A 14,156-nucleotide genomic window follows, 5' to 3' on the forward strand; every position below is an offset into this window, starting at 1 on the left:
AGTAGAGACGGGGTCTCGCTCTTGCTCAGGCTGGTTTCGAACTCCTGAGCTCAAACAATCCGCCTGCCTCGGCCTCCCAGAGATATTTCTATTTTTTATGCCACCCAGTTTGTGGTATTTTGTTATGGCAGCTCTGGCAGACTAATGCACCAGTAATCCAACTTCTAGGAATCTCTCCCCAGCATCAACTGACAAGCATACAAAATGATACACACACAAAGCCATCTACTGAAGCACTATTTAAAATAGCAAAAAGTAGGAAATAAACCCAACTATGGTACATCTACACAATGAAGTACTATAAAAATAAAAAGGAATATAAGAATGTCTCCATATTCTATTACAGGTGATCCCCATATTAGTATGTAAAAAGAAGCAAGATGGAGAAAGGTGTATTGCCACCATTTTTCTAAGAAAGCAGTAGGATATATATATATATATGTGTGTGTATTTTTAAAAGGAAGGAGAAATAGTAAAAATAAAGCACATAAAGTTATCTATAGGGAAAAGAGGAGAACACAGTGGAAAGGACAGGGACCAAAACTAGATTTTTCTAAACATACCTTGTTTGCTAGATTTGACTTTGGAGCTATGTACATATTTTACACAAATAAAAAACAAAATTAAACTTAAAAAAAGCAATTCCTTGGCTTGAACAACATACTGAGATCTTGTCTCTCAAAAAAATAGAAAAACTAGCCAGTACTTTAAGTCCCGGCTACCAGGGAGGCTGAGGCAAGAGCATCACTTGAACCCAGGAGTTTTTTTTTTTTTTGAGACAGAGTCTCACTCTGTTGCCCGGGCTAGAGTGCCATGGCGTCAGCCTAGCTCACAGCAACCTCAAAGTCCTGGGCTCAAGTGATGCTACTGCCTAAGCCTCCCGGGTAGCTGGGACTACAGGCACGTGCCACAGTGCTCAGCTAATTTTTTCTATTTTTAGTTGTTTGGCTAATTTCTTTCTATTTATAGTAGAGATGGGGTCTGGCTTTTGCTCAGGCTGGTCTTGAACTCCTGAGCTCAAGCAATCCTCCCGTCTCGGCCTCCCAGAGTGCTAGGATTACAGGCGTGAGCCACCACGTCTGGCCTGAACCCAGGAGTCTGAGGCTATAGTGAACTATGATGCCGCCACTGCACTCCAGCCTGGGCGACAGCGCAAGACCCTGTCTTAAAAAGAAAAAGAAAAAAAAAAACAAGCAATAAAGCAATTCCTAAAAATCAAAAGCAAAATGAGAAAAATGAATCTAACTATGTATTTACTTGGTTACATAACCAAGTAAGAATCATTTCAATTTACTAAATAATCTGGCCATAGTTTTAATAGTTTCCAATGGGAAACTGTTAAAGAACAAAAACACCCCCGCAATTCTTAGAAAGATTTTCAGTTATCATATTGTTACAGATAATATTGGTATTGCTATTCTTATACTGTTGTGTTGTGGGATCAAGTAAATGAGTAATTATCATGGTACTATTAAGAACTGAGGTGTTCAGGGTAAGGAAAAGAAGATATAAATGTAAGATTGATGAGGTTAAATGAAAACTCTAAATTTGAATTGGACATCTGAGTATGAAGAACTCATAATATATTTAATCTTAAGTAAATAGACAAATAAATAAATACTCCCTAGTTCTATCTACTGAAAAAGCCTAGAAAAAATGTCCAGTCAGTAGCAATGAACACTCCTGGTACCCAGATTGTGGTCTCTAAATACCATTTCCCACTAAAAGGAATAAGGGCTCCTTAGAGAAGGAGCTGATTTCAGATCTTGGGAAGAAACACGGAAGATAAGCCTGGGATATCCTGCCACACTACAGAGTAAGACAGCTATCAAAGACTACTAAGGTTAAGTCAAAAAGGACTCAGGCAGCAACTGGAAGAGGCTCTCGAAGGCCAATAGTGGGTCAGTTTAAATATAAATAAGAAAAATAACTGCAATTGATTAAAACAAAAAAATCAAATGTGTTACAATCTATGAACTCATAATGATACTTAAAAAAAGGAAGAAGGAGGATGCTAAGAAACCAACTAATTATACCAAAATCTAGTAAATAAAAAGAACTAAGCATTTAACCTGGCTTTTCTATATCAACTAAATTTCAAGGTGACCTAATAATTTATAAGAAAAAACTTGCTTTATGTAAATATTCCACATATAAATGAAAAATAAATGACATAATTAGAATATCAAACCCCTAATGTACATAAATGTGAACAATATAAAGTCGTAATAACAATGTCTAGTGGGATTGAAAAACAAAACAAAACAAGATAGACTTAAAATTCTAGATAAAAATTGGAGTTGGGACTAGATAAATGGAGTCAAAGTGTATTACCTGGGAGGAGGGCAAAGGTTTTGATGGAGTTTACATTTTGATAAGCTAATTACACATGTGTAATTTCTAGAATACAAGAATACAAACAGAATAACTAAATTCCAAACTAATACAGGGAGAAGAAGAGAATAAGAAAAATTCCTCAGTCAGGTCCTTAAAAAAAGGAAGCAAGAACTATAAAAATTTTAAAAAAGGAAGAACATAAATTTTTTTTTTTTAAAAAAAGCAAGCAAGGAAACAGAACAGGTGAGAGAAATAGAAAACATACAATAAGATGGTAGAATTAAACTCAAATATATCAACAAACTAAATGCTGAGGGTAAATATCAAGGATGGTCAGGATGGATTAAGAAAAACAAAATCCATATACATGTTGTTAGAAGACATGCAGCTAAGCCATAAAGCTAGAGAAAGGCTGGAAATAAAAGGATGGAAAAAGACATAGCATAAAATACTAGCTAAAAGGAAAGCAACGCAGCTATATTAATGTCAAACAAAATGGACTTCATAGCAGTATATATCACCAAGGAAGAAAGATCACTTTATAAGGATAAACGGTTCAATTCACCAGAAATATACAAAAGACTTAAAGAATATGATTAACCAACTTAACCCAATGGATATATCTAGAATAATGAACCCAATGTTTGCAGATTAACATTCTTTTCAATATACACATGGAATTTCACTGAAATTGAGCATACACTGACCCAAAAAGCAAGTTGTAGCACAAAGGACTGAAATCATACAGGATGTTATCTAACCACATACAATTAAGATAGAAATCAATAATAAAAAGATAATAAGAAAACTCATACATGTTTGGAAATTAAGATATACATATCTAAGTAACCCATGGATTAAAGGAGAAATCAAATTCTTAAAAATAAAAGATAATGAAAAACACACATGAAAATTTGTGGGATTCAAGTAAAGCAGTATTTAGAAGTAAATTTGTAGCCTAAAATGTACACATTAGAAAAAGCTGAAAAGTCATACTTTTCAGCTAAATATATCAGCTAAATATATCACAAAAAGTTAAAATAGAAAACAAACCTAAACAAAGTTGAAATAATGAAAGAATAAAGGTAAAAGCGGAAATTCATTATACAGAAAACAAACATACACTAGAAAAGATCAATGTCAAAGATAATTTTTTGGAGCAACAATAAAGTGGAAGGGTTTGCTTTGCTAATATCAAGGATTTTTATAGATCCAGTGAGGTGGCTCACACCTATAATCCTAGCACTCTGGGAGGCCCAGGCAGCAGGATTGCTTGAGCTCAGGAGTTCCAGACCAGCCTGAGCAAGAGTGAGACCCCATCTGTACTAAAAAAAAAAAATAGAAAAATTAGTGGCACACGCCTTAGTCCCAGCTACTCGCGATGCTGAAGCAGTAGGATCCCTTGATCCCAGGAGTTTAAGGTTGCAGTGAGCTATGAAGATATGATGACACCACTGCACTCTAGTTGGGGCAACAGAGCGACACTCGGTCTCCAAAAAAAGGAATTTTTATAAAGCTACAGTAATTTAGACAGTATGGCAATGGCATAAGGACAAAGACCAATGGAACAAAGTAGAGCCAATAAACAGAACCATATGTATAGGACACTTGACCTATGACAAAAGTGGCAATGGGCAAAGGTCAAATCTTTTCAACAGATGATTTTGAATTAAACTTATATCAGTATGGTGAAGAAATCTAAGTGTAAAAGGAAAAACAATAACTTTTAAGAAAAGAATGTAAGAGAATATCTCCATGACATTAGAGATAGACAAAGAGTTCTTACACAGGACACAAAGAACACTAACCCTAAAGGAAAAGGTAAAGATAAGTTGAATTACATTGACATTAAGAACTTTCATTGATCACAAGACACCATTATTAAAGGAGAAAAAAGGTAACCCACGGACTGAAAAAACGTTTTTGCAAAAGACTTGAATCCAGAATACATAAAGGACTTATAAAAATCTGCAAGAAAAAACTGACAACCCAATAGAAAATGGTCCAGAGACTTAAACGAAAATTTCCAAAGAGGATACACCAATAAGACAGCAGGGAGGAGAGTTCAATAAACAAATGCAAAGGTTTTTAAACTCATGAGTAATAATGGAAAAATAAAACACCAAAATTGACAACAGCAAGTGCTGGCAAGCATCTCATAAACTGCTGGTAGGAGTGCACAACGGCTTTATTATTAACTAAGTACTTGTTCTACCAGATACGAAATCACTGTATTTGTCAATACTGGCAATCAGCACGGGTAGAGACAAATAGACAAATAAAAGTAGAGAAAGAGACACACATATAAGAATACTTGATATACGACAGAGAATTAGAAACTGGTGAACTTTTCAATAAATGGTGTAGGAACACCATTTATTTACATGGGAAGAAATGAAATTGGCCCCCTACCTCACACAGCATATATAAATTAATTTCAGATGGATTACAAATCTAAATATAAAAGGCAAAATTATAAAGCTTTTGGAAGATAATATAGGAAAATATATCTTCATGACCTGGGGTAGAGGAGAATTTCTCAAGACCTAAAAAAGCATTAACCATAAAGGAAAAGACATATAAATTCAACTACACTAAAATTAAAAATTGACCTGTTCATCAAAACACACTATCAAAAAAGTGAGGAGATAAGCCAGAGTGGGCGAAGACAGTTATAATATACATAATGATAATGTATGTGATATACAGAGTATATAAAAAACTTCTACTTCTCATTTTTCTCCTTGAACCTTCTCTTTCAATGAGAAAAAGGTAAGCAATCCAATTAAAAAATAGGCAAAAGATTTCAATAGCACTTCAGAAAAGAAGTCCAAATTACCAAAAAAAACATAAAGAGTATTCAATCTTATTAGTAATCAGGGAAAATACAAATTAAAAACATAATGAAAGATCACTACGCAGTGCTGAGATTAGCCAAAAGGGAAAAACAAAACTAAGCTTTGGTGAGATCTGGGGCAATGGGAAGTCACACACTCCTGAAGGAGTGAAAACTGGTACAGTTACTTTGGAAAATAGTTTAATATTATCTTGATGCTGAAGTATGCAGTTCTTATGATCCTAATTATATATCCAAGAGTGATGTGTAGTTATGTGTACCATGACATATGTGTAAGAATGTTCATGTTAGTACTGTTCAAAATTGACCCAAAGTGTAAACAATCCAAATGGCCATCAAGAGTAAAATCTAGGCCGGGCGCAGTGGCTCACGCCTGTAATCCTAGCACTCTGGGAGGCCGAGGAGGGTGGATCGCTCAAGGTCAGGAGTTCAAGACCAGCCTGAGCAAGAGCGAGACCCCGTCTCTACTAAAAATAGAAAGAAATTATTTGGACAACTAAAAATCTATATAGACAAAAATTAGCCAGGCATGGTGGCACATGTCTGTAGTCCCAGCTACTTGGGAGGCTGAGGCAGTAGGTTGCTTGAGCCCAGGAGTTTGAGGTTGCTGTGAGACAGGCTGACGCCACGGCACTCTACTCTGGGCAACAGAGTGAGACTCTGTCTCAAAAAAAAAAATAAAAAAAGAGTAAAATCTATAAGGAAACTGGAGTGCATCCTTAGATTGGAATATTGTACAACACTGAAAATAAAACTATATTCATCCACACCCAACTACATGGATAAATCTATATGAATTTTGAAAAAGCAAGATGTAGTTTTATCTTTCTCTTTTTTTTTTTTTTTTTTTTTTGAGACAGAGTCTCACTCTGTTGCCCGGACTAGAGTGCCGTGGTGTCAGCCTAGCTCACAGCAACCTCAAACTCCTGGGCTCAAGCGATCCTCCTGCTTCAGCCTCCCAGGTAGCTGGGACTACAGGCACACGCCACCACGCCTGGCTTATTTTTTCTATTTTTAGTTGTTTGGCCAATTTCTTTGTATTTTTAGTAGAGACGGGGTCTCGCTCTTGCTCAGGCTGGTCTCGAACTCCTGAGCTCAAATGATCCACCCGTCTCAGCCTCCCAGAGTGCTAGGATTACAGGCGTGAGCCACCGCGCCTGGCAAGATGTAGTTTTATGTATACATTTTTATAAAATTTAGAAGCAGCCAAAACTAACCTATATTGTTTAGGGTAAATACATAGACCACAAAACCAAAAAGAAAAGCAAAAGAAATTATAACTTTAAACCAGGCATTAGGCAATAGTAGTCCTTACTACTAAAGACTATTTAACAACATTCTGTCTTTTGTTCAGGTGATGGCTACATGGGTGCTCACATTATCATTATTTATTAACTATACTTCTAAATTTTTCTGAATATATGTCATATTTCACAATGAAAATGTTAGACAAATTATTAGAAAATATCTCCAATGCACAAAATGGTATAGATAATATAATGTTCATCTGTGTACCACCATCCAACAAGAAAAACATTAAAAATACAGTTGAAGGCCCATCTCCCCATTCCTCCCTTTCAGAAGTAATTACTATCCTCAATTTGGTTAAACTCAAAATTTTAAGATAGGTTCTACTTCAATCTACACTAATAAAAGTGATCTAAAAAGTACCAAGTATATTGATGACATAGTGACCATGGGCTTGTTTTTCTGGTTTAGCATGGTATATCCTCTTTCTAAGTATTAAGTACTGTATCTACTTATTCAACCCACTATTGGACTTTGGATTTAGGCTAGTTAGCCACGGGGGGAAAAATTGCCAATCATAATTGTAACATAAAACAATGCTTACCTACATGTGTTTGTGCAGCAAAATGTAGTACTATATCTATTTTCTCTGTTTCAAAAAGCAGTTTCACAAAGTGAGAATCACATATGTCACCCTATATGAAAAAGCAAACATGAAAAAGCTAAGTTTCACTGACACTATCATTCATAATAACCATTTTTACTATAACATCCCCTACTTCCCACTGCCTGGTTTAATAGAGAGTATCTTGAAAATTCAACCAAGTGGTTAAGCAGGTATATTAATGATGTATTTCTGTAGCACATTAAGATATTAGATATTAAATTCACAATATTTTTTCAAATAAGTATAAACAATATTTTATTGAGCACCAACTACTACTAATTACTGTAATAGTTTTTTCATAACATTTTTGCCAACCTAAGGTCACTACATTAATGGAAAAATTTTTTCATAATTTAAAAAAACCTTTGAGATAACCGTTATTGAAATATATTTAAAGTAAGCATAACGATTGGAATGACATTTTTTAAAACATATTTTACCACAACTAAGTAAAATTATGGTAATTTTGATGCTTATATGTACATTTAATTCTTCTAAAATATATACTCTCAACATTCTTCTATAATGAAGAAAATATTTTCATGCAGAAGAACAGAATTATGAAATGGTTGCTTAGTATATTCATTAAGTTTTGTGGTTAAAAAGAGAGCTACAGAATCACCTTCTTAAAAAAATATATAAATTACAAGATAAAGTTTCATTTAGAGTAACATTTCCCGTGGAAATTAAGGAACTGGCCCTGTGGTTTATACTTTGGACTTGTCTAAGAGCGATTTGTAAGAATCAGACTTCCAGAGTCATTCAGCCTTCACAGGGGAAGACCATCCTATGAGCTTCTTGATGGGCTTTTGGCTGACCTCATAGAGTAACACCCCAATTACTTCAAATCCAGGAAGGCCTTATTAAAGAAGCTTATGAGGACCTAAACTTACAAACCATATAAATTCAGTTAGCTACTCATAGAGCTGCCAAGGTACCAAAAATCACAGGTAACTTTTTATTAACACACGGTGTCAACCAAAAATAGTATTCTCCAGAACACATGGTACTTCTGGAAATTAATTCCCTGATCTTTTAAAAGATCTTTAATAAGTGTGCCTTCCAAGCCCATATTACATAAATTAGTAAAGTAGAAAGATATTAAAATTTCTAAAGAGGCACAGTTACAATAATTATAAGAAAATTTCCATACCTGTATAAATTTGTAGTTTTGTTTGTTAGAAACGGTTTCAAGATTCTTCAAGCTTGCACAATAATCCAGCTTAAATTAAGAAAGTACGGTGAGGGGCAACACAAAAAGTGATATTAGCTTTTCCTATAAAATACCAATTTATCTTAAATATAGATGTTAATGACTATTGTACAAGAACACGTCCTCTTAAAGTATGTTTGTTCTGTGTTTTTATAAAGTTTCTGACATCTTAAAAGTAAAAAACAAGTAATTTTATTACCTTTTCAAAGAAAAAAAATCCCAAAAACATTTTTACAAATTTCTACTTTAAAAAATGTTCCTGCCCAAATTTTCTTCCAGCCACTGGTGGCTACAATAGTTTAACATTCCTTACAGAAAAGGAATTAGTGACTGAAAATAATTACAGCTGTGTTATGCATATTATAACTAATTATGCCTGCTCCTCAGTTAATTCTTGGTTAATCAGTGTACAGATGGGGGAAAAATCCCTGTCCATAATAGTAAGGCAGGCAAAACTTTATACGTGTTAAGGGTTATTCTTTGCCTGTACATTTTCACTATTATGTTTTATGAAACTGCGGTAACCATTTTCATCTTCTGTTTAAAGTCAAAAATCTAGTGATTACCAAACATGGCTTTCAGATTATCCAGGGAGACTCCAATTATTAGTGCAATATTCTCACAACGAAATTAATTTAATTGAATTTAGATTTAAAAATAAATATATAATTTTCCAAGAAGTGGCAGTTATAAAATCAAATAGTTAAATAATCCAAGTATCCTAAAACCAAAATGATTAATAATCATATTATACTAAATATCGGATTTAGAAAAGGTAAAGGTTTTTTGGTTTTTTTTTTGGTAAAACTATTGCACTTAAAATCTTTACTTTATGGACTAGCATAACAAATGGAAGTTTTAAAAGATTTTATATAAGATTAAATACAGCATGAGCACATGACTATATAGACCCCTAAACTGCTAAGATGACTAAATAAAAAACTAAAATAAGAACATGACAGGATTCTAATACTTTTTAAAAATGTAATTAAATTGAAGTGTAATTTCAGTGCATGAAGCTCATTTTTATAAAACTCACCTTGTCTAGATTTATGATCATATAGTTTGGATAATCTTCTACTAAAGAAACAATCACATGGGATGCACTATAAGAAAAAAGTATATCTTAGTAGAAAACTTTAACCTCCCTAAATTCTTTAATGTCTTCCTAAGCTGTTTCAGTATTAGGAAGATATACAAAGGTAACTTTAAATTTTCCCAAAATAACAGAAACAACATAGCTACATTGAATACACACACACACACACACACTTTTCACCAAACTTCTCAATAGTATCTATAAACAACATTTCATACTCTCTTTAAGACTACATAGAAGAGAGGACTTACTGGTTCTGGGTATAAGGAAAACAATTAGTTTAAAATGACACTGTCCATGAGTGCTTTGAGTGTGAGAGTACAGCAGGATGATAAATATATTGGGTGCTAGTCAGTGCAACTGTACTAAAACTACAATGTGCCTTTTCAGAAATTACAGGTAGAATTATGTAAAAATTAAATGAGCATGGTCAGTTATTTATGTTTATATTAACTTCCCCAACTGCTATCTCTTGGTACAAGAATTTTGTGGTGTAAACCAGAATCCTCAGGAGAGTCCTAGGCTGAAGCCAGGTTTCCCAGGCTAATAACAGCTGAAATCATCCTTAGTTGGGTATCCAAGGTGGCTCCTGGGCTTCAAAAGGGCCCTGAAGGGGAACCAGAGGCATACCTCAGTAAGACGATCTAGCAGATTTTATCACATATACTTAAAATGCTGGGCTCCCAGGAGTCAGAGGAGTAAGGGCACCCTTAGACCAAATTATGAACTCACCGTTTATATGTGACAATCCTTTCACAGCATTTTCTAGGCTGCACCCTTCCTGCACCAGCACTCTCAAGTACTACCCTTTCATGCCCATGCTCCACTCCTCATTAAATAAACCTTGTGGCCAAATACTCTCAGCCAAGTGACTGTCAGACTAGAAAGGGTGATTTAATGTGCTAATGGGCACTAAACAAGAATCCCGGAGAGTTTCCTGTTTACTACTCTTGCGTTCATCCATTCAACAATTACTAAAGTAAAGATCTTCATAAACTGGACCACACCTTCTTCAAGGTGCTGAGTGAACAATTGTCTCTGCCTCCATGGAGTTTACATTCTAGAGTGGGGATGTAGACAATTAACAAGTAAGCACAAATAAGCAATATAATTTCAGGTAGGGATAAGTGTGTTAGTTGGGAGAGGTATACTGTTTTAGATAGGGTGGCCAGCTAAGGCCTCTCTGAGCGGGTGATAACTGAGTAAAAACCTGAATTGAGTGGTGCAATCAGCCTAAGCAAAGGGGAAGCAAGTACAAAGGCCTCAAGACAAGAAGAGGAACTAGGTGGTGTTCCAAGAACTTTAAGAGGGTAAATACGGCAGGTACAGAAAAGAGATCAGGTTGCCAAAGTAGGGCACTTGAATCTTTTAGATATGGTAAAGAGTTTGGATTTTACCTTAAGTTTGACAGGAAGCACTGGAATAAAATTCTACACATTAACATGACCTGATTTACTTAATAAACTGACTTCTGTGTGAGGAACAGACTTTAGGGAACAGTGCGACCAACCTCGAGGCTACATCAGTAGCCTAAGCAAAACAGGACGGTAACATGGGCTAGGGTGAGAAGTGGTCGCCTTAAGGATATATTTTGGAAGTAGAAAAAGAGGACATGCTGATCTAACGTGGGTGTGGGAGAGGAAAAGGTGTCCAACAGTGGATTTTTAAAAGTTTGTTGAACAAATGAATGCCCTATTATAATGCCAAAATCATTCTGGGGGTACCTATATTAACTAGGCCTTTGCATCGTGGGGCCGGGGGTCTTGGCTGGGAGTGAGAAGCACTCAGTGAGAAGCTTACTGTAATGTGTCACTCAAGGAGTGACTGGTGGTAAGCATCTCAGGCCATAGGAGGGCAGACAGTACCACAACACTCTTGCTTTGGGAGGCAGGTGTTTTAAAGAAGTCGCAGTTTCAAAGGAACCACGTCTTCGCAGGCCAGGAAGAGAGAAGGTTGGATAGTCCCAGTTGTACATTAGGACCTCTCCCCATATCATATCCTCCAAAGCTAGACCTAAATTGTCAAGGGCAAGCAGAGTTGCGAGAATAAGTAGGGGTTTCTAGAGAGCCACTACTCGGCTAGCGGCGCCATTACGTACATGAAACCAGCACCCCCGGTCACCAGGACCCGCTTCGCAAAGCCCGCCGACATCTCCCAGCTCGGCACTGCCTAGCACCGGAAAGTGCCAAGTTTGCAGACCGTAGGGAAGTCCCACCGCGACCTTTTGCGACGCGCCTCGTTCGCCCGACACGTCAAGAGCGCAGTCAGCGGCAGCTTCCGGAGAGTGGCGCTGCAGCGAGTTTGTCCCCACCCACTGGCGGGCTGGGCGGGGCCGAGCAGCACCACCGCGCAGGCGCAGCTCCGCTCCGCCCAAATCTGGTCTGGTAGGAGCAGTTGGAGTCGCCGAGCTGTTTGGTCTGGATCGTTTTCCCAGCAGGTGTTAGCATGGATTAGATTTTATTTAGATACACAGAAAGTCAGAGTTATTCATGAATGAGTATCTCTTTCATTCGCGTACTACAGCCATCTCCAGAAGTTACGCACCTGTTGAGCTGAGAACTCCGATGAGTTCTCCTCTTGTAGTGTAAAAATGGGAGGTTGAAATTGCAAAATGATCTTTCGCTGTTAATATTATTACAGACCAGCGCAAGCTGCTTGCAGTCTTGCTAAAGATGTTCCCTCGATACTACTACCCTTAGATCTTATCCCGCTATTCTCCCTTTGCTCTCTCTGCCCGGGCCTCCCGGGCCTCTTTGCCCTTCCTTGAATTCGCCAGGCACGCAACTTCCTGGGGCCCTCATGCCCTTTCCCCAGATGTGTGTCCAGTTTTTACCTTTACTTCCGTTCTCAGCTTGAATATCATTCTATTAGAGAGTCCTTTCTTGACCATTCCAATTAAAATAGCAAACTTTACCCAGCCCTGCCCAATCATCTTACCCTTTGTTTTTCTTCATAGTACTTATCAACATTTACGTTGATGTAATTGCTCATTGTTACTGCTCCATGAGGGCGGGGGTTTTGTTTTCTGCTATAATCCCAAGTCCCTAGGACCAGGCCTGGCACAGAATAAACAGTCAGTAAATTTTGTCAAATAGATGACTAAATATCTTTCTTTTTTCACATAATGTTTTGGCAAAGGTTAAAAAGAATGGAAATGCCCAGTACAGGTATGTATGTGGAGGTGTCATGTTACAATCTTTTTAAAGGGCAAAGTGATATATATGAAAATTTCAAATGTGCATACTCTATGACCCCCAAATTTCATGATGTATAATATAGATAATTGTTCATTGGTATATTGCTTATAATGATCAAACTAGACACGATCTAAATGTGTATAATACAGTCTCACTTTTTAAATGCAATGGAGTGTTATACAGCTTTTAAAAAGAATGTACCAGCATGGAATAAGGACCAAAATACTGTATCTTGTAGTTGATGCTTATGGTTTTTTCTGACCAGACTGCCCCATCCTTTATGATATCCCCAAGTTGACCCACCCCAGGCAGGCCACAGGATGGAATCTGACTCATCCTAGGCCCATTGAAGCCTCTTCTTGGGATTTAGAAGTGGACTAAAGGTTTTAGTATAGTCTGGTTGCTCTTTTTGAACTGAGCCCCTACAAAGTTGGGACTTGGTGGTGGCCATGTTCTTGCAAATGAACTGAAGAGCCAAAAAGCCTACCTTCAATGAGAGAAAACAAAGTTGATCAAAAAGAGAAGATGAGAGATAGAAGGAGAGACCTAACAGCATTCGAGGCCTGTGTTGTGGTTTTTCCTCAGGACCAATTTTATTCCTGTCCTTGGTTTACAAATACCACATATATTTGTAAAGGCTTGTCTGAGAGGATCCACCCTAAACTATTAACAGGGATTACCTCTGGGTATCAAATATGGCAGGGAAAGGAGGTAATGGGGACATTAATTTTTACTTCACACATTTTTTCTTTCTTTCTTTTTTTTTTTTTTTTGAGACAGTGTCTTACTCTGTTGCCTGGGCTTGAGTGCAGGCCTCCTGAAGTGCTGGGATTACAGGTGTGAGCCACCACGCCTGGCCTTTGTACGCTTTTGACTGAATTTTTTTCTGAGTCACGTGGATTACGTTTATAATATAAAAAAGTGCAATTTTTAATAAATCCCTAAATATTAATACCTCCAATGTATTCCAGGTCAGCCAGAGACACTGAAAATGCTGGGTATGTGATAGGTGTTCCCAAGATTTTTTTTTCTAAATGGTGAGGTCTGTCGTGAAAACTTGCTTATATGTTATAAAAGCGTGTTGTTGAATGAAAATAATTTATATACATTTATTCATGAAATAATTTTGAGCTCCCACTTTCATCAAGACAGGTATAGTCTCTGACCAGCTGTAGGGGATTCAGATAAAGCAATAGACATTTATGATACAGTGGGCTAATTGCCCTGGTAGGGAAGTAAGGGTTTCCTGTTCCCGGGGCATCTAATACACACTGGGGGGGAGGGGGGTTGAGGATGCCTTCTTAAAAGGCCTTGGGAAAGAGGAGCAAAAGAAGAAAAGGAAAGTGAGGTGGAGGTTGAGGGTAGAATAAGCAGTATTCCAGCCAGAGTGAACTGCCAGCATACAGGCCTAGAGGTGAGAACTCGGAGTGTTCAGCCAGCTGACAGTGGTAAGGATGGAAATAAGAAGTTAAGGAATGGAAATGTGAGAGACTTGAGAGCCTTATTCTACAGAGTTTGGGTTGTGTGCTAAAAGCCTT

The 14,156-nt window shown here is 37.0% G+C and overlaps 1 protein-coding gene across 1 annotated transcript in view; it reads right to left on the bottom strand.

Annotated features, from left to right (window-relative positions):
• Positions 1–11,572, bottom strand: part of TGDS (TDP-glucose 4,6-dehydratase) — a 21,457-nt gene extending 9,885 nt beyond the window's left edge. The window contains exons 1-4 of the mRNA XM_012647331.1: positions 11,520–11,572; positions 9,362–9,428; positions 8,263–8,331; positions 7,047–7,137 (exon numbers count right to left, since the gene is read on the bottom strand). Of these exons, the coding sequence (XP_012502785.1) occupies positions 7,047–7,137; positions 8,263–8,331; positions 9,362–9,428; positions 11,520–11,572 (280 nt within the window). The remainder of the gene's footprint in view (positions 1–7,046; positions 7,138–8,262; positions 8,332–9,361; positions 9,429–11,519) is intronic.
• Between the last annotated feature and the right edge of the window lie 2,584 nt (positions 11,573–14,156).

The sequence above is a fragment of the Propithecus coquereli genome, unplaced genomic scaffold (genome assembly GCF_000956105.1).
Source record: "Propithecus coquereli isolate 6110/MARCELLA unplaced genomic scaffold, Pcoq_1.0 Scaffold262, whole genome shotgun sequence".
Taxonomy (NCBI): domain Eukaryota; kingdom Metazoa; phylum Chordata; class Mammalia; order Primates; family Indriidae; genus Propithecus; species Propithecus coquereli.